Source organism: Trachypithecus francoisi, unplaced genomic scaffold, assembly GCF_009764315.1.
Source record: "Trachypithecus francoisi isolate TF-2019V2 unplaced genomic scaffold, Tfra_2.0 Lachesis_group7, whole genome shotgun sequence".
NCBI classification, from domain to species: domain Eukaryota; kingdom Metazoa; phylum Chordata; class Mammalia; order Primates; family Cercopithecidae; genus Trachypithecus; species Trachypithecus francoisi.
In genome coordinates, this window is record NW_022681472.1 from 98,018,324 (window position 1) to 98,045,583 (window position 27,260).

General features: G+C 49.9%; 1 protein-coding gene across 7 annotated transcripts; it reads left to right on the plus strand.

Moving 5' to 3' along the window:
* Nucleotides 1-4,904: 4,904 nt before the first annotated feature.
* GML (glycosylphosphatidylinositol anchored molecule like) lies at nt 4,905-25,424 on the plus strand. Of its 7 annotated transcripts, none has more exons than XM_033202844.1 (5): nt 4,905-5,115; nt 5,950-6,064; nt 19,008-19,102; nt 19,711-19,818; nt 24,971-25,424. In XM_033202844.1, exons 3-5 carry the CDS (start codon nt 19,030-19,032, stop codon nt 25,264-25,266), a joined length of 477 nt encoding a protein of 158 aa, XP_033058735.1. In that variant the 5' UTR covers nt 4,905-5,115; nt 5,950-6,064; nt 19,008-19,029; the 3' UTR covers nt 25,267-25,424. The 7 variants fall into 7 exon arrangements, with proteins under 7 accessions (XP_033058735.1, XP_033058736.1, XP_033058737.1 ...); XM_033202845.1 differs by lacking the exon at nt 4,905-5,115 and adding an exon at nt 5,649-5,666; XM_033202846.1 differs by lacking the exons at nt 4,905-5,115; nt 5,950-6,064 and adding an exon at nt 7,125-7,211.
* Nucleotides 25,425-27,260: the final 1,836 nt, after the last annotated feature.

The following is a 27,260-nucleotide window of genomic DNA, read 5'->3' on the forward strand; positions in this document are numbered from 1 at the left end:
AGAATGGCCCCGCCGTCCAGGAGGCCCCCCTCCTTCTGTGACTGTCAGAGCTATGCAGTGTCCCACAGCTCTCGCCTCCCACTCCTGTTCCCTCTCATCCTTCACAGGCGTTTCTGGCAAAATGTTCCTGCACATGGAATCCTGCTTTGGCATCTGGTGTGAACCACAGCATCCAGTACACCCCAAACCTCTCCACCACAGCCCCATCTGCTCTGCAGACGCCCCCGGCTTCAGCCCTGCACCTCTTCCTCCCCTTCCTGTCTCACACGCATATACAATACATACACACACACTCACATACACAGTCCAGACACACAGACATGTACTCACACACAAGCACAGGCACACACATACACATATACCCACAAATGCACACATGCACGCATTCACACAAAATACACACACACATTCACACACATAGACGTTACTTACACAAGCACATGCGCACATGTACACACACTCCTACACATGCACACACACACAGGCATGCACTCACAAGCATATGCATACACATGCACACATATACACACTTACAGATGTGCACTCACACAAAATACACACACAGACACACACGCATGCACTCACACAAACACACAGACTGCACTCACGTGCACACTCACAGACACATTCACAATAGACATACACACACACACAGGTACACACATTCCCGCACATGCACACTCACACACACAATGCATTCATACAGTACACTCACACACAGAGAAGCACTCACACAAGCATATTCACACGTACATCTACTCACACACGTACACACACAAGCACACTCACACATCACAGTGACACACACTGGCTCACATGTGCACTCACACATAACACATCCTCTTTCACACACTGACACTCAAACATTTACACACACACACGCACACATTTGCATTTACTCGCATACACTCACATTCACACATTTGCATGTGAATACACCTGTAAGCACATATACACTTGGGCACGCACCTGCACACTATTCAGACTGCACTCACACACCAACCCCGGAGCGCACCAGGCTTGGTCCAGCCCCCGAGTGCTGCCCCCACGACTGACCAAGGCTAGTGTGGGAGGGAGGGAGGAAGCTGTCCTGCCCCCAGAGGGAAGATGAGGGCCATTCCAGAGCTTAGCCACCCCGCTGCATCTCATCACGAGCAGGGCCAGGGAGGCCCAGCGGCTTTGGGGGGTCAGATTCAATGGACCAGGCAGGAGGAGGGTAGGGCCTGCGGCTCCCCTGCCATGGCCACACTGTGTGCTGAGATGCCTGGCTCTGGGCTCTGGCAGACCAGGTTTTTGCAGTGTGGGCTGCGTGGCCATCTCCTTCCTCTCCTTAGCACTCTTCATCCATGAAGTGGGGATCATGATCCCTCCAGCCCCAAGTTGTCCCCAGAATTAAAGGGGCATGTGTGTGTCTGGCAGAGTCCTGGGACCAAGGAAAACCCCAGAGAAACAGAGGAACAGTGCTGTGAAGAGGAAGTGTTGGCTGTGGGGGCCTGATCCAAGTCACCTAGGACAACAGGGGGCAAGAGGGACCCGGGCCCAGGGAGCCGTGGAGCCGGGGAAGATGGGGAGAAGGAGGTTTGTGGCTGGCTGGCTTCACTGGGCACCCCGCAGAGCCTCCTCTGCTGCCCGCCCGCTGCTCCCCGATACTGTGCAGGACCTGGAGTTTCCTCACCTGCAGGATGGGACCATCGCACCTGCCTCTGCTTGCCTCTCCCTCTCGTTCCCAAACTGCGCGGCTCTCGGCACCCGCTTTGTACCACTCCCAGCACCCAGAAAACACATCTAGAAGAGCAGCGCAGCTCACGGGCCCTGGCAGGCTGTGGGGGCTGTGACGGGGCCCAGCAGACCGTGGGGACCATGAGCATCATCCGAGAGTAACCTGCAACCTGGCCATGCTCCGTCCTCCTGGGGACCCGACTGGTGGTTCTCGGTCTCGGTGGTTCTGGGGCCCACAGGCTTCAGATCTGGCCCCAGTCTCCCATCTTCCACTCTTCTCCACAGACTCACTTTGCCTGAAAAATAGGCTAATGCTGCCTGCTCTACTGGCCAGCCAGGGGGTTCTGTTGGTGAAATGAGAGCCCATAGGCTGGAAAGTGTTTGAAACTTTTGAAGGCCCAAGTCTGGAGGGCAGGTCCCAAAGTCCACTCAGATCCTGAGTTCACTGGGTCAGCCTCGGGGTGGGGCTCTCGGTCCCGGAAGGGGAACTGGCTGGTGAAGCCCAGGGCAGTGGATTCAAGTCTAAGTCCACCCCTGTGGATGTGGGGCCTGAGCGAACCACTCAACCCTCTCAGAGTCCCTCATGAGGCTCCCAATTTCTGGCCTGCCAGGGCATGACCTCCCTGGAGACCCTCACTCCAGATGCCTAGAAGTCAGTGACCCTGCAGCAAGAGGGAGAGGAGCCTGCAGCCAGGGTTCCCCTGGTGGATGCCACAGGGCCGTGCCGACACATGGCCCAGACTCCTTTTAGCAAAGGCCTCCTCTGGATGTGTTTGCCAAGTGCTGGGGGTGGTAAGAAGGGGGTGCCAAGAGCTGTGCAGTTTGGGAGTGAGAGGGGGTGGGAGAAGAGAGAGGGCCTGGGTGCCAAGGGGAAGTTGTACTGAGGGGGAGGCTGCCAATAGCGCTGGGCCCCAAAGCCTCTGCTGGGCTTCCGGGAAGCAAACAGCTAAGTGTCCTGCTCCCCCTAGCCCAGCTAAGAAAGACCCTTGAGGGCTGCAGGCAGCCGCAGAGGCTGCACAGGCTTGGGGCCTGAGGCACAGCCCGGGCAGGCCAGGACAGTCGCCGTGCCCCTCACAGGCCTGGGGAGGGTAAGGCGCAGCCCAGCAGGCTGTCCCCAGAGACCCCAGCTGCCTTCTGGGCCAGGAGACAGGACTCGCAGTCCTTGTTTCCAGGTTGGCTGGGGGACGCCCTGGGGGAGGTGGGCAGGAGGAGGACGTGGCTAAGAGATGGGGTGGGGGCTGTGGCCTCTCCAGGAGTATTCCCGAGAGAAGTCCCCAGACTGAACCGGCTTTGTGAGGCCACCCACTCTTGCTGCCTGTTGGGGACCCCTGGAGTGGCATCCCACCTCGCACTTCTGTGGGACCCTCAGACACAGCTGTCACCGTTGCTGAATGAATGTCCCTGGCCACACCGGCAGCTGGACCATGGCCACACCTCACCGAAGGCCAGAGGTACAACTCACAGGAGGGGCAGAGGCGGGATGCTGCGCACTGGTGGGAGGAGGGTACGGAGATGGACTCTACCCAGTTGCGACAAATTCAGGAGTTTCCCGAAGGGACTAGGGACTATGACTTCTGTAGACAAGGCCAAAACATCTAGGGGAGGCCAGGTGCACACCCCTTGGATCAAGGGTGTGACCCAGGGCAGGCAAGTGGGTACCTGGGCTGGGTCTGCAGGCTGAGAGCCAGCCCTGTCTGCTGAGGGCCCTGAGGGCAGGAGGTGGTCTGCCTGACAGCACGTCTGCCCACAGAGGGACCCCCTCAGGAGGGCTTTCTTCTGCACAAGGTGCTTCTTGTCCTGAGCACCTTGGGGAAACTGAGGCAGGAGGTAGTGTGGAGCGGTGAGTAGCTTGGCAGGGGTGCCTCTTCACCAGCTCATGCCACAAAGCCTGCCTACCCCAGCCTCCAGCTCTCATGGGCCTTGGGAACCCTCCGGGCACTCCCACAGCCCACCCCCAGGAAAGCCTGGCTCACAGGTAGTAACCAGAGCACACTCCTATTACAGTGAGTCCCACAACACCCATACCTGGATGCTGGCCAAGCTCAGGTGCCTGCCACTGCCACTGACTGTGCCCTGCCTGCAGGTCTCCCTCATTCTACCCTCTCCTCAGATTCTCTCCTCTGCCTCCTCCAGGAAGCCTCCCATGACACCACCCAGAGCCCTCTTGTCCCTGAATTCCTGGGGTTCTTTTGGCTTTGAGGATAAGTAGGTGCGGAGTTGTTATGCCCTTAGGTGCAAGCTGTGCCAGTGCCCAGCCTCCCCAATGGCCTTCCTAGGGCCCACCCTGCAAACCTCTGCTGTATCTTCCAGATACAACCTCACCCATGAAGGGAAGCCACGCCTGCAACCCTTAGGGTCAGAAACCAAGATGCCCTGCAGGCTCTGCACCTGGCTCTGGAGCCTAAGATCCCTCGAAGCAGGGCAGTGCTGCCTCTCTACAGCTTGGTCCTGCCCATGGTGGGTCCTTGGTTCAGTCATTCATTCATTCCCTCCCCTCCCCACTGCCCCATGTCACAGACAGGCTGGCTGGGCTCTGTGCCGGGGCTGGGCCAAATCCTGCATGTGCAGAAGGACCCCATGAAAGCCTGCCCACAGCAAGGTCAGTCAGAAGGGATGGCTGAGGCACAAGGGGTGGGGCTTACAGCCCAGGTGGGGGCAGCAGCATAGGGTGCAGGAGCCCAGAGGGAGGGTACGGGGCCATCGAGCAAAGTCAGCCTGCAGAAGGCCGTTCCTGCCCAGTCCAGGTGCAGAGCCTCACTGGGACCTGGGAGAGCAAAGGGACAGGCAAGGTCACGCTTGCGGGCGGTGTGGGGCTTCTCTGTTGGGCCTAGACCTTGAGTTCACACCCCTTTGCCAGGTTGGGAGAGGGCGTAGGCTGGGGACAGAGTGGGTCGAGCAGGTGTGGGATTTCCCTTGGATCTCTTCCTCCTGCAGCTTGGAGGATGCCAGCAGGGGCCGGCGTTGAGGAGGCCCTCGGGTGGCATCACCAGCATGGCTCTGAGGGTCTCTATTTCCAGAGCTCTGCATCTGTGAGCTCAGGTACCCATCCCAGTCAGCGAGGGAGAAGGCAGGCCGCTTTTCAGTGGACACACGCCGGTGGCCTCGGGTCCCACTGCTCCACCTCTCCCAGTGGAAGGCCACTCCCAATGTGCTGAGTCCACTTGGCAGAAAGGAAGCACTTTCCCTGAGCCTGCAGGACTCCGCCCAGAGCCTGGTGCTTGGAAGGCTCTGGGACCATGTGGGCCCAGGGGGCCTGCAGCTGCCTCCGGAGGCTGGAATGCCTGGGGGAAGCACCACCGTGCTGGTTCTGCTGCAGAGGCTGGGCTGGCATGTGGGCTGGGGCTTGTCCTAACACTGGGACCCTGGCAGGTCTCTGGGGTTGCAAGCAGGAAGCAGGTAAGGCTCCTACACTACAGCCTGTATGAGGTCATATAAGGTAAAGCATTCATTTATTCATTTGTTCTGCAAGTATTTATTTACTTCCTACATGCTGGACACTGTGCTGGGTATTCGCCACAGTAGCCTTGACTGGCATCCAGAGGGCCAGCAGCTTTCACAGGAAGGGCACACAGCTTGGGGGCCATGGGGGTGATAAGAATGTAGGCCTGAGATGGTGGGAAATGGCTCCTGCACAGAAAATGTGCTTCCCGTAGTCCCAGGCAGCGTAGAAGGCCTACTGAGGAGCGCTGGAACAGAATCCTGCTCCTAAGCCTGGCTGTGCTCTCCCAGTGTGAGGTCTTTGGTTGCCGTCCAGGTCACCGTCATCCTCCTTACAACAGGGGCCCTGGGCAGCCAACCTTGGCAATACTCATGCAGATCTAATAAAACCATGCCAGCAGAAACCCTCCGCCCCCCTGCCTGGCCACCTCATGCCGGTGCCTGGTTGGAGGCTGCACATCTTTGGCTGGGGTTTGCTCTCGGCCTGGATTCCATTTTCTCCCAGCAAGGTAGGTGGGCGTCAGGGTGTGCAGAGGGGGTGTTTTTCTAGCACTGATGCAGTGGCTGGCATGCTTCTTCATACATGGCATGTGGCATCAACAATTTAAATCTCCACCTCCGGGTGTGATTTTTAGCATTAAAATGAGGAAGGGGTAACTCCAGGTTGGAATTTAAGTCTAACTACATACTCAGGGCTTCAGGTAAGTCCCTAGCCCCCTACTTCAGGGGGCTGATTGACTGAAAGTCAGGTGAGCTAGAGCTTGAGTAAGGGGCTTTGTTCTTCTCCCTTAGACCAGGTCACCACAGGAAGTCAGCCAACCTGCTTCATTGCCCCTGAGACATTTCATCTTCATCTTAAGGGATTTTGGGCAAACGTCTCTTCTTCCGGAGCTACTTCCTGCTGAAGGCAAGTGTCATTCCTACACCTTTACCTTTATCTGAGAGGAATGGAACTCTCCTGCAGCTTAAGGGGCCGATGTGCTAGGGCTGAGGGCTTCTGGAACACACTGGAAGCATGCACGGTCAGTAAAGTTGTTGCAATCTAGAACACAAAAGGTTTCCCAGGAAGTTAAACAAGCATGGTCCAAAAATCAAAAGAAAGATAACTGCCGACGGTCCTAAGGAAGGAAGAAACCAGCTTGTAGAGAGAGAGGTGCTGAGGCAGCAGTTGGAACTGACTCCTCTGCTGGGCCCCGTTGTCTGATGGTAGATTGCTTGGCTGTTCACCTCTGCTTGCCCTGTAGTATTTATCTAAGCACAGCAGGAGGTGTTCGTGACTATGCATACATCTCCTTGTTCTGCCGGTAGGTAACCCAGGGCCAATGGTTATCCAACACCGCATTATTGAGAGAATTGAGGGAGGGCTTCACGCCTTCTAGAGCCTGCCCAGTCTGGTGCACTACATGACCAATCTGTCATGTCAGGTCTCTCCAAGGGGCTGCTAGGCCAATAGTCAGGCCTATTCCTGCTAGCACCATGCCAAGGCCTTGCCTTGCTTAGACAGAGGCCTGATGTTGGGGAGTGCAGTTGTGGTTACTCCATTTATCCCTATCAATCCCAAGGCACATTTATCTGTGAATCATACATTGTCTCTGCAAGAATAGGCCTGAGCCAACAGAGGAAAAGTATAGGGAAAGCAGGCAGTGGACCACAGGAGGTTATTAGGGTGGCCTCAAGGGAAAACAATTCCAAGAGGAGCACAAATTCGAATGTCCCCTGGTGTCATTGAGAATGGTGAGGTTCAGGTTATGAATTGTGCAGTTGGTGGGCAGCAAGCCAGGGTCCTGATGATAGTCTGCATATGCCCTGGTATATATCATTTATATATGGTATATATCATTTATATATGGTATATATGATTTATATATGGATGTTACTTAACCATTGCTGTCTTCCAGAGGCAGCTTCTTGAACAAATACTTGGGGTCCTCTACAGGTTTACAGGAGTAGACTGTTTTCTCCAAGCAGGCTTGTTGTCCATTGGAAGCAAAAGATTTCATTCTAGAGACAAGTCCTTCCAACTGTACAGCTGTTGCAGTGGCCAAGGAAACCTGGTATGATGGACTCTTTCATCTCTCAGTAAACTGAGCCTCTGGGCTTCCTTCTCGCCATGTCTTGAGTAGGACCTGTGCACTTGGGCTAGCGGGGAAATGATCTGAAACTCCATGACCTGGCTGAGGTCACATCTTATTATCATATCGGGAGATCGCCTGCTGAACTTGTCCCAAGTTAATGATGTATTTTACAGCCTGATTTAAGTCTTTGTCTAGAAGAAAATGGCTAGGAAGAGGCTAGTAACAAGAGGAGCAGGTTGGGTAGATTTGTTCTGTCCCGGCTTCTCAGGATGGAATGAGCAGTCCCTTTCCCAGTGCCCCTCCTTCCTATAGTGGGAACATGGGTTACAGGAGCCAAGGGGCCAAGCCACTCTGTCTGAGCCGCCTGTTTGGCAGCTTCACCAGCTCAGCTGTCTCCTTGGCTGGTTAAAGAATTGCCTGCTGGGGCCCTTCATGGTGCGTGACAGCTACCTGGGCAGGGAGCTGAACTGCCTCAAGAAGGGACAGAATCACTTTTTTATGTTTTGTGGGGGAGCTCCTAGCACTCCACAACCTCCTCTTTCCACACACTAGGAATCCATACTCAGAGGCAAGATATACATTAAGTCTTTTTCCTTCCCTGAGTTAAAGAGCCCTGACTAGGGATCTGAGCTCTGCTTCCCGAGTGGAAGTGCTTGGGGCAAGGGCTTTTGCTTCTACAACATGGTTCAGGCCAACAGCAGCATAGCTTGCCTTCTGGACTCCATTTTCTACAAAGCCACTCCCAGATGTAAACAATTCTTTGTCTGCATTTTCTAACGGGGAGTCCTGCAGGTCCATTTGGCTAGAATAGGTCTGGTCTAAAGTGTCCACACAAGTGTGTTTGTGTCTCTGAAGTGGGTGAGGGAACTGGGGCGGCAGGATTCAAGGTCTAACACACCTTTAAGGCTCAGTCGAGGGTGTCTAGCAGCAGGGCCTGCTATAAAGTTGGGCTTCCCCAGCCAGTGGGGCTCTTTTATTTCTAACACATTCGGGACCTGGTGAGGAGTGTCAGCCTGAAGGGGTTGGCCTCATGTGAGTTGGGAGGCCTCTCTGACCAGGAGGCTGGTGGTCACCACTGCCCTAAGTCTGCTGGGCCTCCCCTGGGCTACTGGTCTCATTGCTTTGAAAAGTAACCACTGGCCATTGGATGGACTCCAGATTCTGAATTAGGACATCCAGGGCTGGCCTGAACGTTTAATATACAGATAGGAAGAAAGGCTTCTACAAATCTGGGAGTCCTAGGGCAGAGGCCTTCTTAACGCAGATTTTAGGGTTTCATATGCTTGCTGACAGGCTTCTACCCAGTGGGATGGTTGGTTTTCTCCGCACTTGAGTGGGTTTAAGTATGAGGCCAAAGTTTAGGATCTAAACCCAGCAGAAGCCAGCCATCTGCAGAAATCCATGCAGCTGTCTTCTACTACCAGGGACTAGTAGTGAAGTGATGGCCTGCTTTCAGTCTGGGGCAAGCATCCTGGCTTCTGGGGTAAGTATGTACCCTGGGTATCAAACCTGTGTCTGGGAGATCTGGGCCTTTAAGGAGAAGACCTTATATTCCCATTCAGCCAAGAAATGTAAGGTTTTAATAGTATGTTCTTGAAAACTTTGGAAGCCTTCACTAGCAATAAGCAAATCATCCACATATTGCAGTAAGGTTCTACTCGTAAGTGTAAGATCTCTGAGGTCTTTTGCCAGGGCCTGCCCAGAGAGGTAGGAGCTATCCTGAGACCCCTGGGGTAGCACTGTCCAGGTATATTGGGAAGTTTACTGGGTCTCTGGATACTTCCATTCAAAGGCAAAAATGTAGGAGAATTTGGGATTCAATGGGATACAAAAGAAAGTGTTCTGTAGATCCAGCACCATGTAGAACTGAGTGTGCCCAGGGATCTGAGAGAGGAGTGTGGATAGATTGGGAATTATAGGATGACTGGGAACAACTGAGTCATTCACTGCCCTAAGGTCTTGAATAAACCAGTACTCCCCTTTTGATTTCTCCACAGGCAGCATTGGGATATTACAAGGTAATTGGCAGGGCTGAATAGGCCTATGCTGTAGGAATTTTCCCAGGAGGAGCTGTATTCCCTGTAGGTCTTCTGTCCTCAAAGGGTATTGGGGCTTGCATGGGTAGGGTATGCTTGGCTTAAGTTTTATCTTAATAGGCTCTGCAGTGATGGCTTGTCTCAGAGTACTGGCATCCCATATAAATTTTGTCACTTGAGATAATATCTCTCCCAAGACAGGAGGCAACTTCTGACCTTTGGGAGCCAAAAGGGCCAGTAAATGGATTCTCTTCTCAGAGATACTGAGATTTATATTGCATTCCCCTGGAGGGAAACTGAGGCTCCCAGGTTGGATAATAAATCATGAGCTATTAAAGGAAGAGGACACCCAGGGTCATATAGGAAAGAATGAGTAATACCCTTAAATCCAATTTCACAAGTCAAAGGAAAGGCAAATCATTTTACCTTATCCTGGCCATCTATTTCCATCACCGTACAGTTGGCATTGCAGAGGTCCCACAAGTTAGGTCAGGACAGAGTAGATGGTCCCAGTATCCAATAGTTATTTAAGTTTCCTGCCTGCCACATTGAGAGTGACCTGAGGCTTTGCAGTGGTGATGCCGACAGAACGCTTGACTGCAACTGGGAGAGCACTTGGGCTACATCCAGCAGAGAGGGTGGCCTTTTCATGCAAGACTCTAGCATCAAGAGGAGTGGGTTGGGGAGATTCATTCTGTCATGACTTCCCAGGATGGAATGAACAGTCCCTTTCCTGGTGCCCCTCCTTCTTATAATAAGCACATTGATTGTGCCTCAATCCTATTGCTGCTAGTTGAGGTCTGGTCATCCCTTGTCTGGACTGTTTCTGTTGCCTAGGGTCACCTTGAGGCAGACCTGTAATTACGGCAGCCAAAATTTTTGCCTTCTTTTTCATTCTCTCATCATTTTTTTCCTCCTCTGCCTGGTCCTTACTGTTAAAAACCTTAAAGACCTCCACTATCCATGTCACCTGAGGCATCTTGGGGTAAGATTCTAGTTTCTGCTTTCTCCAAGTGTCTGGTGCAGCTTGGGTTATGAAATGTATGGTAGTTGCATATTCATTTTTATAAGAAACCTTCAAACTGTTTTCCATAGTGGCTGTACCATTTTAACTTTTCACCAGCTGTGTGTGAGTGATCCAGTTACTCTGCATCCTTTTCAGGATTTGGTGTTGTCACTATTTTTTATTCTAGCCATTCTCATAGGTATGTAGCAATATCTCATTGTAGCTTAAATTTGCATTTTATGAAGGACAAGGATGTTGAATATTTTTTAACGTGCTTATTTGCCACCCATATTTGCTTGCTGATGAAATGTCTGTTTACATGGCTGGCCCATATTTTCATTGATTTTTTTTTTTTTTTTTTTTTTTTTTTTTTTTACTGTGGAGTTTTAAGAGTTCTTTACATGTTTTTTATATGTTTTAGATAAACCTTCTTTGTCAGATTGTGGCTTGTAAATATTTTCTCCTAGTCTGTAGCTGTTCTTTTCATCCTAATAACAGAGTCAATAGCAAAGCAAAACTTTTAACTTTGGTGAAGTCCGGTTTATCAATTGCTCCGTTATGTAACTTTAAGAACTTTTTGCCTAGCCTTAGATGTTATCTTTTTATGTTTTTAAATTTAGAGATGTCCTCTTTTAAATTCCTGCTATTGATAATTTGTGTCTTCTGTCTTAGTCATGATCAGTCTTTCTAGGGATTTATAATTTATAAGTTTTACTATCCATTTCACTGTACACTGTTGCTTTAGGAAACTTTCTTTCACTGTCAGCTCACTCTTGAATTCTTTCCTGGGTGAAGACAAGAACCCTTCCAAGCTAAGTCCCCATGTGGGGGTTCACTGGCATCAGTTGCCAATTATTTGGAGTGACCCTTCAGGATGACATGATGACTGCCTGTTGCCTGGAGTAAAGGCAAGGGGCCCACCGGCTGGCCCTGCACCACACCCTGCTCACCGCTGAATGGAACAACCCCAGAATCACTGGTCATGCCCCAATTATGGGAATCCAAGGCCGGGTTTATGATGACCCAGTCAGGTCCATTGTTCCAGATGGTGGCCGATGTGCATGGCTGGACGTTCCTGGTCATGGCACCTCTTCAGGACGCAGCCATCAGTCACCACTGGCAGTCAGACAGCCAGCAACGATGCACATGGACCAGACGGTGGGGGAAAGCTTCCCGCCTCTAGATAAAGCCGAAGCTATGGGGTAAATAAGGAGGCAGGAGAGGGTAACTTACCTAACTGGATGAGGATGTTGACACGGCTCCTGAAGAAGGAGATGGAAGAGGCAGATGTGCCAGGGGCCCCAAAGCTGCCACAGCACCCACCTCTGCAGGGTAGGGAGCCTCTATAGCCCCAACACAGGCCTCAAAGGGTCAGATCTTTACTATATGTGCCAGCCTGGAGGAACCAAACTGCAAGTATGGATCGTAATTTCAACTGGGGAATACTGGAAGTGGGCCAAAGGTGGGGCGGTGGATGAGTCTCTTGGTTAAAGGTATTGAATCTGAAGGAAATTTCTGGAGGACCAGTATCTATTCCCTCACTCCTGCTGCAGGACTCTCAGGGCTTTTGCCATGATGTGGGCGAGTGAAACGGGCTGACAGTAGAATGCAGAACTTTTTAGGATTGCCAGGTATGGACATTCAGCATATAATGATCCTGCTGGCCAGGCCCGAGTGGATCTGGGAAGGGAGGGAGATCAATCCACAGAGTTAAAGGTCACATTTGAAAGGCCTTTGGACAGATGTGAACTCGCCAAGGCCTGCATGAACTGAAATTCCGAAAAGGGCGAAAAGCGTGGCAGATCCCAGGAGACAAAGTGCCCCTAGAAGGAGCCTGCCGCAGTCACACCACTGGTCTCCATCATAAGCCAGTGGCCCGGGAGGAACAGGTGTGTGGGATGGGTTCAAGGGGAAAGTCAAAGCCTAGCATGGGGAAACCGTCCGAGCTGAGGATTCGGTGTGACCGGTGTGAGGGACTAAACATACTGGGTCACCCTTGTCACACCCAACTAAATTAGAGTGTCGAGTGGGGAGACCATTAAGCACTCAGGGTAGAAAACGTTGCTCCAAGAATGTACTTCTCTGAGGCCTGGCTACTGAGACCACCTGCTGCAACTCTGAGCCTCGGTTTACCCACTGCTGTCATTCATTCACTCATCAACCAGAGATTGCCAGCTCCCCAATCCTACTAGTGCCAATGAAACTCAGACAGCAATATGTACTGTTTCTCCTCTTCTTTATAAAAAAGAGACATAGTTTCTCTCTCTCTCTTTTTTTTTTTTTTTTTTTTTTGATAGAGTCCTGCTCTGTTGTGCAGGTTGGAGTGCAACGGCGTGATCTCGGCTCACCACAACCTCCACCTCCCAGGTTCAAGCAGTTCTCCTGCCTCAGCCTCCTGAGTAGCTGGGACTAGAGGCATGCACCACCATGCCCAGCTAATTTTTGTATTTTTAGTAGAGACGGGGTTTCACTATGTTGACCATTCTGGTCTTGAACGCCCGACCTGGAGTGATCTGCCCGCCTCAGCCTCCCAAAGTGTTGGGATTACAGGCGTGAGCCACTGCGAATTTACAAAAGCCTTTTCTTTGTTCTTTGGACATCCTGAAGGCCAGCCAGTCTGCCCCCATGCCCCTCATTGCAGTTATTTTCTCCCAAATGAAACATTTCAAGACTTCGACCAGAGACAAGCCACCCTGTGCAGGAGATGCTCGCGTGAAGCCAGCGGTCCCTGGCCACACACAGCTTGAAGGCAAAATGGCAGGAGCTCAAGCCACAGCCAGGCAGGTCTCCCCTTGAAACCTCTGGACAGGTGGGCGCTGGCGGGGCTGAAGGGCAAGGGCACCGCTCAAGCTGGCTTCGGTCAGGGTTAGGGACAGGACCAGCTCCAGAGGCGACGGGGTCACACCCTGAGCCCCGAGCGGAGGGGCTCCCGGGGTCCCCGGGGTGATGGTGGTGGCGGGACCACCTAGAGGGAGGGTCCGGGAAGAGGTGCGCGGACTGGGACCTTGAGGGCAGGGTGGGCCTGGTGGTGCCTACAGGCTGCCAGCGGTGGCCGCTGTCCCGTGTCTCCAGCAGCCAGGGGCGTGGGCTTCTAGAACATTCCCCGTGGCTTTCCTGAAGGGCGTGTGGATGGGGCCCGGGGGTGCAGATTTCCGGGAGAAAGAGTTTCCCCGGAGCCCCCAGGGCACGCTGCCCGCCTTTGAACGCGGGCGGACGGGCTGGAGCCTGGGGCGGGGGCTGGAGCCTGGGGCGGGGGCCGGGCAGGAGGGCGGGGCTGTGCGGCCGCGGAGCCCGGAAAGTTCCAGAAAGCGGGTGGGGCGGCCGGCGACGGCGGCGCGGTTCGCGGGCGGCGGCGGTCACGACAGGGCAGGCCCCGAGGGACGCAGGTCGGTTTCTGAGGCGGGTCCGGACCCAGGCGTGAGACTGGAGCCTGCCCGGGGCCCAGCGGAGGCAGCGCGGCCGGGAGCCTCCCCCGCAGCTGCTCGGGCCGCCCGGACGCCACCTGGGGGTGCGCCGCCTTCCTGGATGGGGTGTCCCCGCTCCCCTGGGAACTCCACCCCCCTCAGAGTCCCGGGGAGACCCCCGAACCCAGCTTCTCTCAGGGGGACCGGGGGACTCCCTACTCCACTCCCGTCAGGGTCCCGGGGGGACCCCCGAACCCCCTCCTCTCAGGGATACCAGTGAGAGGCCCCCAACTCCACTCCCATCAGGGTCCCAGGGAGGCCCCCCGAACTCCACTCCCGTCAGGGTCCCGGGGAGTCCCCTTGAATTCCACTCCTCTCAGGGTTCCAGGGAGACTCCCCGAACTCCACTCCTCTCAGGGGTACCAGTGAGAGGCCCCCAACTCCACTCCCATCAGGGTCCCAGGGAGGCCCCCCAACTATGCTCAGGGGTCCCAGGGAGATGCCGGCACCCCAAGTTCACTTCCTTCAGGGGTCCCAGGATCCCCCTCCCCTTGGAGCTCAGCTTCCCTGGAGAGTCTGGGGGTGGGGGCCCCATTCAGTTTACGAGCCCTCTCCCTCGGGGTGTCCCGGGGCCGCCCCACCCCCACACCGTCTGTGATTCCCCAAGGCGGGGGTCTCGGGACCGCAGCCCTTTCCACGTTCTGCTCCTCGTTCTTTTCTGGCTCCTTGGTTTCGAAGGAGAGGAGGAGGCCTTCGTTTCCAGTCTTTTTTCCTTTTCTGATGGAGCTCTGCTTTTCCTTCCGTGTCCTTTCGGGCTACTTCTGCCAGGTTTCTGTTTTTCATTCTTTATCATTACTTGGCCCAAAATATTCTTGACTTCTATTGAGAAGGATTTGGGGGTCCATTTCTTATTTGGAAGTGTGTTCTTAATTTCCAGACAGATGAGGATTTTCCAGTTAATCCTTCTGGGGTGACTTATTGCTTAATGCCGTCATAGTCAGAAAATGGACTCTGAGGGTCGGAAACTGCATTCGGCTCTGAAGTATCTGTCCGTGTTACCTCTTGCAATGTTTTTTGCCTAGAAACCTGCGCTCGCCAACGCTGACGTAACTGTTTCTGCCTTTCAGTTCTACAGCCTCCTTTGCTTTGGGATATTGTCATATATTTTATTTCTATATATGTTATAAAGTCAATATTTCTTGTAGTGGGTGTGCTGGTAATAAAATATTCCAACTCTTTTTGTCTGAAGCCATCTTAAGCTGAAACCTTGTATTTGCCCCATGCATCTCTTTGATGGTTCCTGAGTTGTCACCTTTGTAATAAATTGGTAATAGTAAGTAGACTGTTTTCTTGTGCTCTGTGAGCTGTTCTAGCAAATTATCTAGGAGGAGGAGGTCTTGGAAACCCTTGATTTATAACTGGGCAGTCAGAAGTACAGGTGGCCCAGACTTGTGGTTGGCATCTGAAGTGGGGGCAGTAGGGTGGGCCTGAGCCCTTCACCTGTGGGGTCTGCCCTACTCAAGGCAGTGTCAGAATTGAACTGAAATGTGGGACAGTCACTTAGTGTCCAGAGAGTTGGAGAACTGGTTTGTGTGTAAAAACCCACATATTTAGGGTCAGAAGTATGATGGTGTAGAAATAATTCATACTGTAGTCCCTTATTTCTGCCTCCTACACATCCAGTTATTTTTAAATTTTTTTCATCTTTAAAAAATCAGTTTAGTAAATAATTTTGTAATCTTTTTCTCTTTCATGCTCTCATTAGAATTTTTAAAGCACTTGTATGCTAATGTCAATATTTGAGTGAAGTGTGGGTTTATTTCTATTGTTGTTTTATTGATTAGCAATAATTTATTCCTGATTCTTACATATCCTCTGATGTTTTTATTGAATGTCTTGCGTTGTGTACAAAATAGCTGGAAGGATTGGAGGTGGTTGCATGTTACTACTGGGGATGTGCACCCTCTCCTCTCTCCAGGAGCCTGTGGGAAGGCCTGGCCTACTGGCTTGCTCAAAGGTGGAAGCCAGTTGGGATGCTTGCAGCTTCAACCTGACCCTGGCCACCTCTGGAGCCGGCCCTGTCTCTAACCCTAACTGAAGCCATCTTGAGCCGTACCCTTCCCCTTCCCCCACAGAGTGTGGCAACCCTGGAGGTGGAGGTTGTAGTGAGCCAAGATCACGCCATTGCACTCCAACCTGCACGACAGAGCGAGACTCCAAAAAAAAAAAAAAGAGAGAGAGAGAAACTGTGTCTCTTTTTTATAAAGAAGAGAAATAGTACATATTGCTGTCTGCTCTCTGAGTTTCATTGGCACTAGTAGGATTTTGGGGAGCTGGCAAGCTCTGGTTGATGAATGAATGAATGACAGCAGTGGGTGAACGGAGGCTTAGAGTTGCAGCAGGTGGTCTCAGTAGCCATCAGATAAAACTGATTTCAGGTTACCGCAGGCAGTTTCAGCAGCCAGGCCTCAGAGAAGTACATTCTTGGAGCAATGTTTTCTACCTTGAGGGCTGAATGGTCTCCCCACCCGGAACTCTAATTTAGCTGGGTGTGACCAGGATGACCCAGTTAGTATGGTCAGCCTTCACACGGAATCCTCAGCTCAGACAGGTGTCCCTTTCTAGGCTTTGACTTTCCCCTTGAACCTCATCCCACGCACCTGTTCCTTCCGGGCCACTGGCTTATGATGGAGACCAGCGGTGTGACTGTGGCAGGCTCCTTCTAGGGGCACTTTGTCTCCTGGGATCTGCCACACTAGGGGGGGATTCTACTTGGCCTTCTCTGACTCCCCAGGGTCCCTCCCACCACGGCACTTGGAGGCCCTTCCATGCGAAAACTGGCTTGATCTTTCGGGTACCTGGAGATTCTGGGCCACTTTGGTCCCCTGTGAGCCAAGACAGCACTGTGGTTTGCATTCCTTACTGGAGTCCCTGCCTGTAGCCAGCCTGGCTTTCAGCTGGTGCCCAAACTGACAAATGTATCTGGAATGACAAAGGGTACCCTGGGAAGGGCTTGCCCTCTTTGGAAGTTTGGTTTACGTTAGCCTTGGTGCTTCCATATCTGTCCGAGGGCCTTTCAAATGTGACTTTTAACTCTGTGGATTGATTTGCCCGGTTGTCACGTTCTGATTAGCCACAGCCTACTGCATATTCCATGTAGAAGTGGAAATGACAAGATTTTTCCTGGCTTCTTAGCCTGTGTGTTTCCATTTGCATGCAATCATTCCTATATGGGAATTCCTCGGGAGTCTGACGTGGAGATTTTGTTTCTTCTGCTGTTGCTCCTGGGGGCTTAGTCACTTCTGTGCCTCTGGTTGTCTGTGGCACATTTGTATTTGTCATTAGTCAACCGGAGGCTGGGGGTCTGAGTGGAGGGTATGTCCCCCTCCAGTGATGGTTTCTGTTGGCTTCCCAGGATGAGGATGACTCATGGCCACTCGTAAGTGGTTTTTCTGTCTGGGGTTTGCGATCACACAGTCATATATGTTCTAACTCCAGCCTGACTGTTGAGAAAGCCTCTGGGTAAGGAATTCCCAGGAAACACACTGTTTTCATGCATCCTCTGGAAGATGAGGCCCAAAGTTACCAGGGTCTCTGTTTGCTGATGCTGATGATCCGCATTTTCTAGCCCACTCTGCTTCTCTGACACTTTCGGTCTTGAGGATCCATGCTCTGTGAAGGAATCCAAGCTCTCATTTCCCACTCACCTCGGCCCTGGCTCTGTCTCTAGAACCTGTTCGACTACAAAATCCTAAAGCTCTGGGCTCTGGGCGTCAACCTGTGCCCCAGGAAATCATGCTGTTACTGTGGACTTTCCAGCTTGGTTTCTTTTAGTGTTCCATTGTAGCTCTTGGGTATTTTCCCATCTGCCCCAAGATCCAGCTGGAAAGCAGTGAACACATCTGATGTGAGTTTTCCTGCCTATGCTCTGGGCATTGACAGTGGAAGGGTGTTCAGAATGTCTGCTGTGCCCTCATGGAGGAAGACAGCCTCCGTGTACATGCTCTGCGTCAGTAGGTACCCTTGAGCCCAGCTTTGGGAGCAAGTGTTGAGTGAGTGAAGGAGGCATCCAGTGAGAGCAGGCAGGACAGAGTGGAGACAGGGCTGCTGGGTCTCAGGGGAATGGGCATGGAGTGGGTGGGAGATCCACCTAGGGAGGCTGACTGGCCGGGCGAGTCAGGAGCCCGTTCCAAGGGTGGACACTGACAGGCCCTCAGTCTTGGTCTCCTGCATCCCAGAGGTACCAGCCCATCTTTCTTCCCAAACTTGATGACCTAGGGCTAGGGGCATTTTGAATCTCAGCCTTCCCCACTGGAGCTGGACTTAGTACACAGGGTGGGGCAAAGTGGGTACTGGATCCTGATCATCCCTATCCCTGGGTTGTGGCTTCTTGCTGCACAGTCAGTTTCTGGTTCTGTGGCCCCAGCTGCTCCTGCGGTGGGGGGAGCTACACATTAGGCTCTGACCCCATCCAGGTGGGGCCTCAGCATGAGGGGAGTCAGCAGCCGTCAGCAGCTGTGCCCAGGGAGTTGCCCCACTGAGCACTGAGGACGGACCTGCTCCGAACCAGGGAGATGGAGCTTCCCCCTTGAGTCAGGCTGCTGAAGGCAGGTAGGGGATGGAGGCAGTGCGTTTGCAGGAATAAGGGTGCAGTTGTGTTCCTGCGAGAAAATGTCTCAATTGTGGCAACTGATTGGTGACCTGGGGGACGTTTCTGAGCCCACAGTGCTGGCATCAGGACTCAGGTGTGAGGTGCCCCAGATCCTCCCCTTGCCAGTAATTAACTGATGGCTCAGTGATGCCCAGGGTGGAAGAAGACTAGATTTTGGGGGGGGGAGTTCTGTCGTAATGCCACTGAGGATGCCTTCAAGTTGGGCTTGTGGCATGTTTTGTCCTCGCTCCCCTCCTGTAGTCACCTCAGCCCTCATGTTGCTGAGTTGCATGTGAGAGCGGGAAGCGTGTCAATGGGCAGTATTTGAGAACGTTTCACAAGTCGCTTTTGAGGTTCAGAATCAACCAGTAGATACAGAGAAATATTTTGAAGCATGGGGACCCTTAGGTGAGCTGCCACACGAAGCAGCCCCAGGACCTCCCTGGCTCGAGGAGTGACAGCGAGTTTGTCTGAGGTGAGGGCACAGGCCTGGCAAAGACTTGTGTGTGGGTCAGACCTGCCTGACCCCAGTGCCTTACCCAAGGAGCTGCTGGCTCAGTGGGGGAGGCATTCAGGTGGGCAGAGTCAGGGAGACTCATGAGACCATTGACGCCAGGGACATAGAGCTGGCCAAGGAGCCATGTCACTAATGTGTTGTCTGGGTCTTCTTACCTTCAGGTCTAGGCTCCTGCGTGAAGTGATGCTCCACTTTGTCTTACTCCTAGCCGTGGGGCTCCCACTGGTGGCAGCCAATGTTACTGTTGGTCATCAGTGTAAGTATCATTCCCTCTCACTGTCCTGGAGAGGACGAGAACTCACCTGGGGCTGCTGGGGGTAACTGGAATGATTGGCTGCAACGTGGAGCACGTCTCAGCCAGCTGGGGCCTGCATTTTCTGTGTAATCAGGGGTGGGCACTAGGGCAGTCCAGGAGCAGTCATGAGCAAGGAGAGGGTTAGGATGGAAGAGCAGCTGACTGGGGACCAAAGGGGAACCTTGATGTGGTCCTTCCCCATCAGGGCCAGGCAGGAGGGGTTGTGTCCAGGGAAACCCAGGAGGACGCTGGACCCCTGTGAGTATCCAGTCTTCCTTGGTGAGGTGGGCCAGGTCTGCAGAGCATAGCAATCCCATATGTGACCACCAGTGGCGCTCCCTGGAGCCTGCGCTGGAGAGCAGGGAAAGCTCTCCTTGTGCCTGACCTCCCTCCCAGGAGCTAGTCTGGGCGAGACTCAGACTGCACAGAGAGCTGAGCTGTGCAGGTTAGGAGAAGTCCTTGGAAGCAGAGGGGAAGGGCTGGCCATTGAGGGAGGGTGGAGTGAGCTGGTAATGGGTGGAAAAGGCGTGGTGGAGCAGAAGCCTGAAGCCTGCTTTCTCCCCTCTCAGGGACCTATAGTTTGAGATGCCATGACTGTGCGGTCATAAATGATTTCAACTGTCCCAGCATTAGAACATGTCAGTATCATGTTAGGCGCTGTATGACAATCTCCATCCGTAAGTACCTTTTTGTCATTCTGACACATTGTTGATTAGTCTGCTACCTGGATAGTCTCTGGGGGCAGGGCCAGTCTGCTTTCTTCTCTGAACCCAGCTCTGTTTCCCCTTCCCTCATGTCTTCCCATTTTGAGTGCGTCTCCATAGGCCTTGGTCTCAGCCTCATGATAGGCCAGCATGCATCATCTTGTAAAGCCAGGTACTCTGCAAAGTGGTACAGTCTGTCCACACATCTGCAGTGTCTCCAGAGGGTGAGAGCATTGCCGGACCTCAGAGCCTCTACTGTCCCTGGTGGTGTGTGTTGACACCCCATGCTGCCTGAGCGAGTCCTCACTGGCCATTCAATTTCTGGTAGTCTAGAGAGTGCTTCCAGCTCGGCAGGTCAAAGCAGTGGATGGGCCATGGACTGCCCTCAGAGAAATGCCTGCCACACACAGATGGGAAGGTCAAGCATGAGGTCAGGGCAGAGCCTGCACTTCCGGGATGCTCTTGCTTCCTCCTCAGAGGCCTCTGGTGCTCTGAGGAAGGTGCCCCCTCTCCCCAGGACCCTAACCTGCAGAAGATGAAGATGTATGGCCAGAGGCCCAGTGACCAATGGAGCAAGCAGGGAGGGTGCAGCCAGTGTACATCCTGGTGTACAGGTGGAGGCCTTGCCTGGGGCCCTGCCCAGGGCCTTTCTTCTAGCCGTTTTGTCCCCAGTTTCTGTGGTTGTGCTTGCAACTTCACATATCATTCTGTGTTCTAAGCTTTGCGCAAAAACAATCCCCTGATTACCACCTGGATGTGATTTGGCTATGTTCCCGCCCAGATCTCATCTTGAATTGTAACTCCCATGATCCCCACATGTCATGGGAAGGACCTCATGGGAGGCAGTTGAATCATGCGCGTGGTCACCCTCATGCTGTTCTCATGATAGTAAGTGAGTTCTCACAAGATCTGATGGTTTTATAAAGGCCTTTTCCCCGGCACTTCTTCCTGCCATCATATGAAGGATGTGTTTGCTACCCCTTCTGCCATGATTGTTAGTTTCCTGAGGCCTCCCTAGCCATGCGGAACTGTGAGTCAATTAAACCTCTTTCCTTTATAAATTGCCCAGTCTCGGCCAGTTCTTTATAGCAGTGTGAGAAGAGACTCATGCACACCTCTTCTTCAGACCAACTGCTGATTTGGGACGTGGGCAGGAGGCTGAGAATCTGGGCTTTGTCTCCAGAGTGGCCACTGCTGGGGACCTTGATGGCATGATTACTGCCTCTAAATGAGTCTGAAAACTATCTTTCCCATGAATCCCTCATGGGGTAATAGTTGGCAAAAAGAGGAACTTGAGTGAGATTTGCAAGGTATGGGTGAAGCAGAGATCACTCTTCTGGAAGGTCACAATGGTTTTGTGCAGTGATGGACACTGGCGGACTCCAATTTGTCCTCCTTCATGTCCACCCCATCTTCTCTACTTTTGAGCCTTTGACTGAAAGCAATTCCTAAGATGACAGCAGGTATTTGGCCACTGGCCTGCCTAGGTGATGGGTACTCCAATGGAGCAGTTTAAACATCTCTGCAAGAGCCTTACTTGAGAGGATAAAGGTACATGGCCTTTGATATTGCCGTGCAAAATGGGGCTGTTCCAGCCTGCCCCAGTGTAAGTGACCTAGCTCTGGACTGTTCCTCTGATCTTCAGCCTCACCTGACTGACTTCCTTTCTTGGCTTCCCCATGGTCATGGCAGCTGTAACACTTGTATTTAATAACTTAGACCTAGACTGTTTTAAGGGCTCCATTTTCCTGAATGAACACTGTTGGATATTAGGACAAAGAAACTGGGAATGCTGGAATGCTGGGACATTTTTCCTTTCAAGAGATTTGCTGATTTCTGGGGCTGTGCAGGATGGTAAGCGAAAGACCTCTACGGAAAGAAACATAGGCGGTGTGCTGAGACAAGGGGCCTGGGTATGAGGCATATAGGAACTCTGCACTATCTCTGCAACTTTTCTGAAAACCTAGAACTATTTTAAAATAAAAGGTTCATTTACACACACACACACACACACATTCCACAACCCCACTACCTTGTGGATTCAATAACAGAATTGCAATGTGGTTTACAATTTTAAACCCATCAGTTTAATTCACCATATTAACAAAGAAAAGGGCAGAGATGATTGTAGATGCTGAAATGTTTTGATAAAATCCAACACCCTTTCCAAATCTCTGAGGGAAATGTCTACCATCACCACTTCTATTCCCAATGGAACTGGAGCTCTTAAGTAGTTTAGTTGGGCAAGAGGAAGGATGAAGTCTCATGGAGAGCAGAAAGAAAGAATTTATACTGCTTACTAGTCATCAGAGATAATAAACTGCAAATAACAAATATCTTTAGGAAAGATCCTGGAAAAAGATAAGTATTCAAAAATCAGTTTACAAAATCACTTGTCTTTTTGTACATCAAGAAACAGATTGAAAATGAAATCCAAGGAATGCTGCTCTTTAAAGTATCACAAAATCAAGTACGACAAATCTAACTGGATTTGTGCAAGATTTCAACACTCAAACTGCAGAAACACCTATTGAAGACTTAAAACACCATGAAAGACTTAAACACATGGAATTGTACACTATACTTATGGATCATGAGACTCAACAGAGGAAGGATATCTTTTCTCCAATTAACCTACAGATCCAAAAGAATTTCAGTCAGAGTCTCAGCAGAGGTGTGTTTGTGTTTTGACAAGCTGGTGCCTAATGCTTTTTGAAAATATGAAGGGCTAGGAAAGCCAAAGCAGTCTTGGGGAAAAAGAAAAAAGCTCGAGGACTTGTGCTCTGAACTATCAAGATTATTCATATAGTTTTCTTAATCAAAACAGTTTGGTGTTGGATCCTGTGGTCAGGATTGAAAAATACAACACTAGAAGAGAAATAATTCAGAAAAAGCCACATACATCCGGTTTCTTGATCTCTGACGAAGTTGACTGTGCAGTGCAGTGGGTAAAGACACTTCTCTGCACTAAGTATTGGTGGATATGTTAGGTATTTGTACACAATATTTGCACCATACAAAAGAAGCAGTTTTAGGTGGTTTGTAGATCTCAGTGTAAATTTTAAACCAATAAAGTTTTTAGAGAAAAATGTAAAATGCTGTATTTGTGACTTTTAGGAATTAAGAATTTTAAAAATTGAGCAAAATAGTACTAGTCACATAAGAATGAAATTGGTAGGTTGATTTACCTTTAACTTCAAAACTTCTGTTCCTAAGAAGATACCTGTGAAATAGTAAAACCGCAAGCCACAGATCAGGACAAAGCATTTCAAAACATGTATCTACTAAAATACTTGTATTCATAATATAATGAACTTCTTCCTATGAATTAATAAAAAGCTGATCATCCAGTGGAATTTTAAACAAAAGGCTTAAAGGGAATTTACCAGAAAATGGTGTCTGAATGTGTAACATATATAAGAAAAGTTGTTCAATGTCATTCTTCTTGAAAGAAATGCAGCTTAAAACCACAACACGATAACGCCACAGGAAATGACTCAATATCCTAAAAGGATCATACCAAGTGTTATCAGGGTTCTGAAGTGTGCACAATCCCTCAGACTATAGATAAGTTCAGCCCAGTGTAGAAAACTCTTCGACGTTGTCTGCTAAAGCTGCATATCAAACACTGAGACTCAGCACTTCTAAATAGGTACATAGCTAATTTAATAAAAGCTTATGCAGGCTCACCTCAAGGCAAATACAACGTAACAGTATTCATCGCAGCGCTGTTTGGAGTAGACAAAAACCAGAAACAACCTTAATGTCCATCAACAATAAATTGTGATATGTTCATCAATGTAATGCTGTACAATTATGAGAATGAACAATATACAACAGTGTGCAACAATAGGGATAAATTTCATAAACACAGAATAGAGCAAAAGAAGCCATCCACAAAATCAGACATAATGTATCATTTCATTTCATAAAGTTCAAAGCCAAACAGAACTAACCTATAGGTTTAGAAGCCCATACATTTCCTATCTTTGGCCTGGGCTGCTTACAGCAGTGTCTGTGTGGAGGAGCAGAGTGAAGAGTCATGGGGCCGTCGTGCAGCTCTGTGTCTGGTGCTGCATGCTGAGTACTGGCTGTGGGCACTTAGGGAAAATCCACTGAGTTGTGGACTTATGGTCAGGCACATTTCTGTAGAATGTTGAACTCCAATAAACGTTTTAAGTGGAAAATAACAGAAAACAAGTGACTGGTTCGTATTCATCAGTTGTTTCTGGTGTTATAGAGGAGACAAGACCCAGATCCATGAATAGATAAATCAATTATGGTAAGTTCCAGAATAAAGTGTTTGTGTAAACACTGGATAGACTTCAAGGGGAATGGAAGTAGTGATGAGGGCCAAGGTATTTAACCCAGGGATTCTTGAAGGAGGTGTTAGATGGAGCTTTGGTCAGGTAGCATTGGTCAGCTGAGGCCACTGGACAAGCCCCATAGTGACGATTATTGATCACATTAGTCGTGATCACATTAGTTGCTATTGATAGCCTTCACCAGAGGGCTTGTCCATCGGGTAACATGTACCTAGTTGGAATGCTGCATCAAGTCTGTGCTGGGGAGGAGGTTGGCACCAAGCGCTCAAGAGCATTTATATGTTGGTCCAGGAGACTGAAACACCAGGCTGAGGGTCCCAGGAAGGAGTTTACCCTAGAAGGGTCTTGCCAGCTGCAGAAAATCTGGATAATGCTACATTAATATGGACACCTCTGTTAAAGGTCCGTGTGATCTCTGGACCGTAAGTGACACATGACTTCTTGTCTGCATTTGATTTCTGGAGCTCTAGAATTCTTACCACAAAAAATGAACAGGACATTTCATTGTGCGTAGCTACATAACAAGGTACCATGATATTATTTTGGGAGGGCCAGAGGCCTAAAGATGGCAGCTTAGATAGAAAACTATCTCCAGAAGTAGTTGTTCTTGGAGTGATGAGACCCGTTAGTGTACTTGGATATTCTCTCTCAGTCAAGTATTCTAGACAATGTTGTCACAGCTGGGAGTATAGAATGTGTACATGGAACTAATTATGGTTGAATGTGAGGTGTATGTGCTTCAATATTTACAAGCAGAAAATGTGAAATCAGTTATTTTCATTGCTGCTGTTTTTTTTCAGGCATAAACCCTTGTGAGCTACTTGTTTATAAGAACTGTACATACAACTGCACGTTTCTATATGCAGCTCAGCAGCCTCCTGAAGCCCCAAGAAAAATCTTCAAAACTAATAGCTTCTACTGGGTTCGTTGTTGTAATAGCATGGTTTGCAATGCAGGAGGACCTACTAATCTTGAAAGGGACATGTTACCCGATGAAGTAATTGAAGAGGAGCTTCCAGAAGGAACTGTGAGGCTGGGGGAGTCAAAACTGTTCCTGAGCTTTGCCTCTATCATAGTCAGCAATATATTGCCATGAGGACCCCTCCTTGGAGGGTCTGACCATCTTCACCCATTCCACAGAGAAATGTTGCTTTCCATTATTCCCTTGTAAGTCAGAGACCCTTATCCACTGCTCTTCTAGGTGGCCCATTTATGGTTTGTTGTAAGAGAAAAATAAAAAAAAATTATTGTTTAGTGAAGATGTTCATGAGCATTTGTTTGCCGGCATGTACTTGAGCACTCATAGTGGAGTCTCCATTCATATCTGTTCTTCCTTCACTCGCTCTGTATTCAGGGATTACTCTGTGGTTTTATTATAGTATCAGTTGCTGTAATTGATTTTGGTAGTTTCATCTTTGCGCTTCATACTAAAGTTATGTGTGGGCTGCACACTGCAATTATAGCATTGCAATATTTTGGTTTGTCTGTGTACTTAATTTTACCCTGGGTTTTATACTTTCAGATATTTTCTTTTTATACATGAGTGTTTTTTTCTTTCAGTTTGAAGAGCTCCCTTTAGCATTTCTTGTAAGACAGATGTGGTGGTGGTGAATTCTCTCAGCTTTTGTTTGTTTGGGAGAGACTTTATTTCTCCTTCACATTTGAAGTACAGTTTTGCTGGATACATTATTCTTGGATGACAGTTGACGATTATTATTCTGTTCAACACTTTCAAAATGTCATACCACTCACTCCTGGTCTGTAGAGTTTCCTGTAAGAATTCTGTTGCCAGATGAACTGGAGCTCCTTTGTGTGTCTATTTGCTCTTGCCACTTTTAGGGTCCTGTCTTTGTCCTTGACCTTTGATAGTTGGATTATTGTATGTGTCAGGGTAGTCCTCTTTGGGTCAGATCTCTTTGGTGTTCTCTAACTTTCCTGTACCTGAGTATTTATCTCTTCCTCAAGTTTTGGAAATTTTTCTGTTATTATTTTTTGATCAGCTTCCTACCCCTGGTGCTTGCTTAACTCTCTCTTGAACACCAGTAATTCTTAGATTTGGTCTTTCGAGGTAATTTTATATATCTTATAGGTTATCTTCATTTATTTTCATTCTTCTCTCTTTTTTCTCCTTTGTATACTTTCAAATAGCTGTCTTCAGGCTCACTGATTCTTACCTCTGCTTTATTTATTTTGCTGTTGAGAGCCTGTAATGAATTTTTCAGTTCAGCAAATACATCTCTCAGTTCCAAGGTTTCTGATTGATTTTTTAGATTATTTCAATGTCTTTGTTAATTATTTCTCATAAATTTCTGAATTGCTTTTCTTTGTTATCTTGGAGATCACTGAGTTTCCTTAAAACTACTATTTTGAATTCTTGGTCAGATAATTCACATATTGCTGTCTCTTTAGGGTCAGTTACCGGTTCCCTGCCTTGTTCAGTTGGGGAGGTCATGGCTCCCTGTTTGCTGTCGTTTCTTGTGAATGTATGTTCATGTCCTTGCACAGAAGAATTATGTATTTATTTCAGACTTTTCTGTCTGGCTTCTTTTTGTTTCTTTGTTGTTTTGTTTGTTTGTGTGTGTCTGTGTGTGTGTGTGTGTGTGTGTGTGTGTGTGTGTTTAAAGACAGGGTCTCACTCTGTCACCCAGGCTGGAATGTAGTGGTGATCATGGCTCACTGCAACTCCACCTTCCAGGCTCAGGTGATCCTCCTACCTCAGTCTCCTGAGTAGTTCAGACCAGCTAATTTTTGTATTTTTTTGTAGAGATGAAGTTTTGCCGTGTTGCCCAAGCTGCTTTCAAACTCCTGGGCTCAAGCGATCCTCCCACTTCGACCTCCCAAAGTGCTGGGATTACAGGTGTGAGCCACCACACCTAACCTGATTTTTACTGGGTGTGTTTTATTAGAGATCTTTGTAATTTATCTGTTTCTTTTCTTTTGTTTTTTTCCTGCTAGGTTGCTGCCTCCTTTTCTGCACTAGGTGGCAACTTAAGCCCAACTTTGCCTTGGTTCTAGGCAACAGTAGAGTGCTGCCAGTCCCAAAGAGAGAGGCCCCAAGGGGATATCCTGGTCATGTGGGAAGGCTGACCA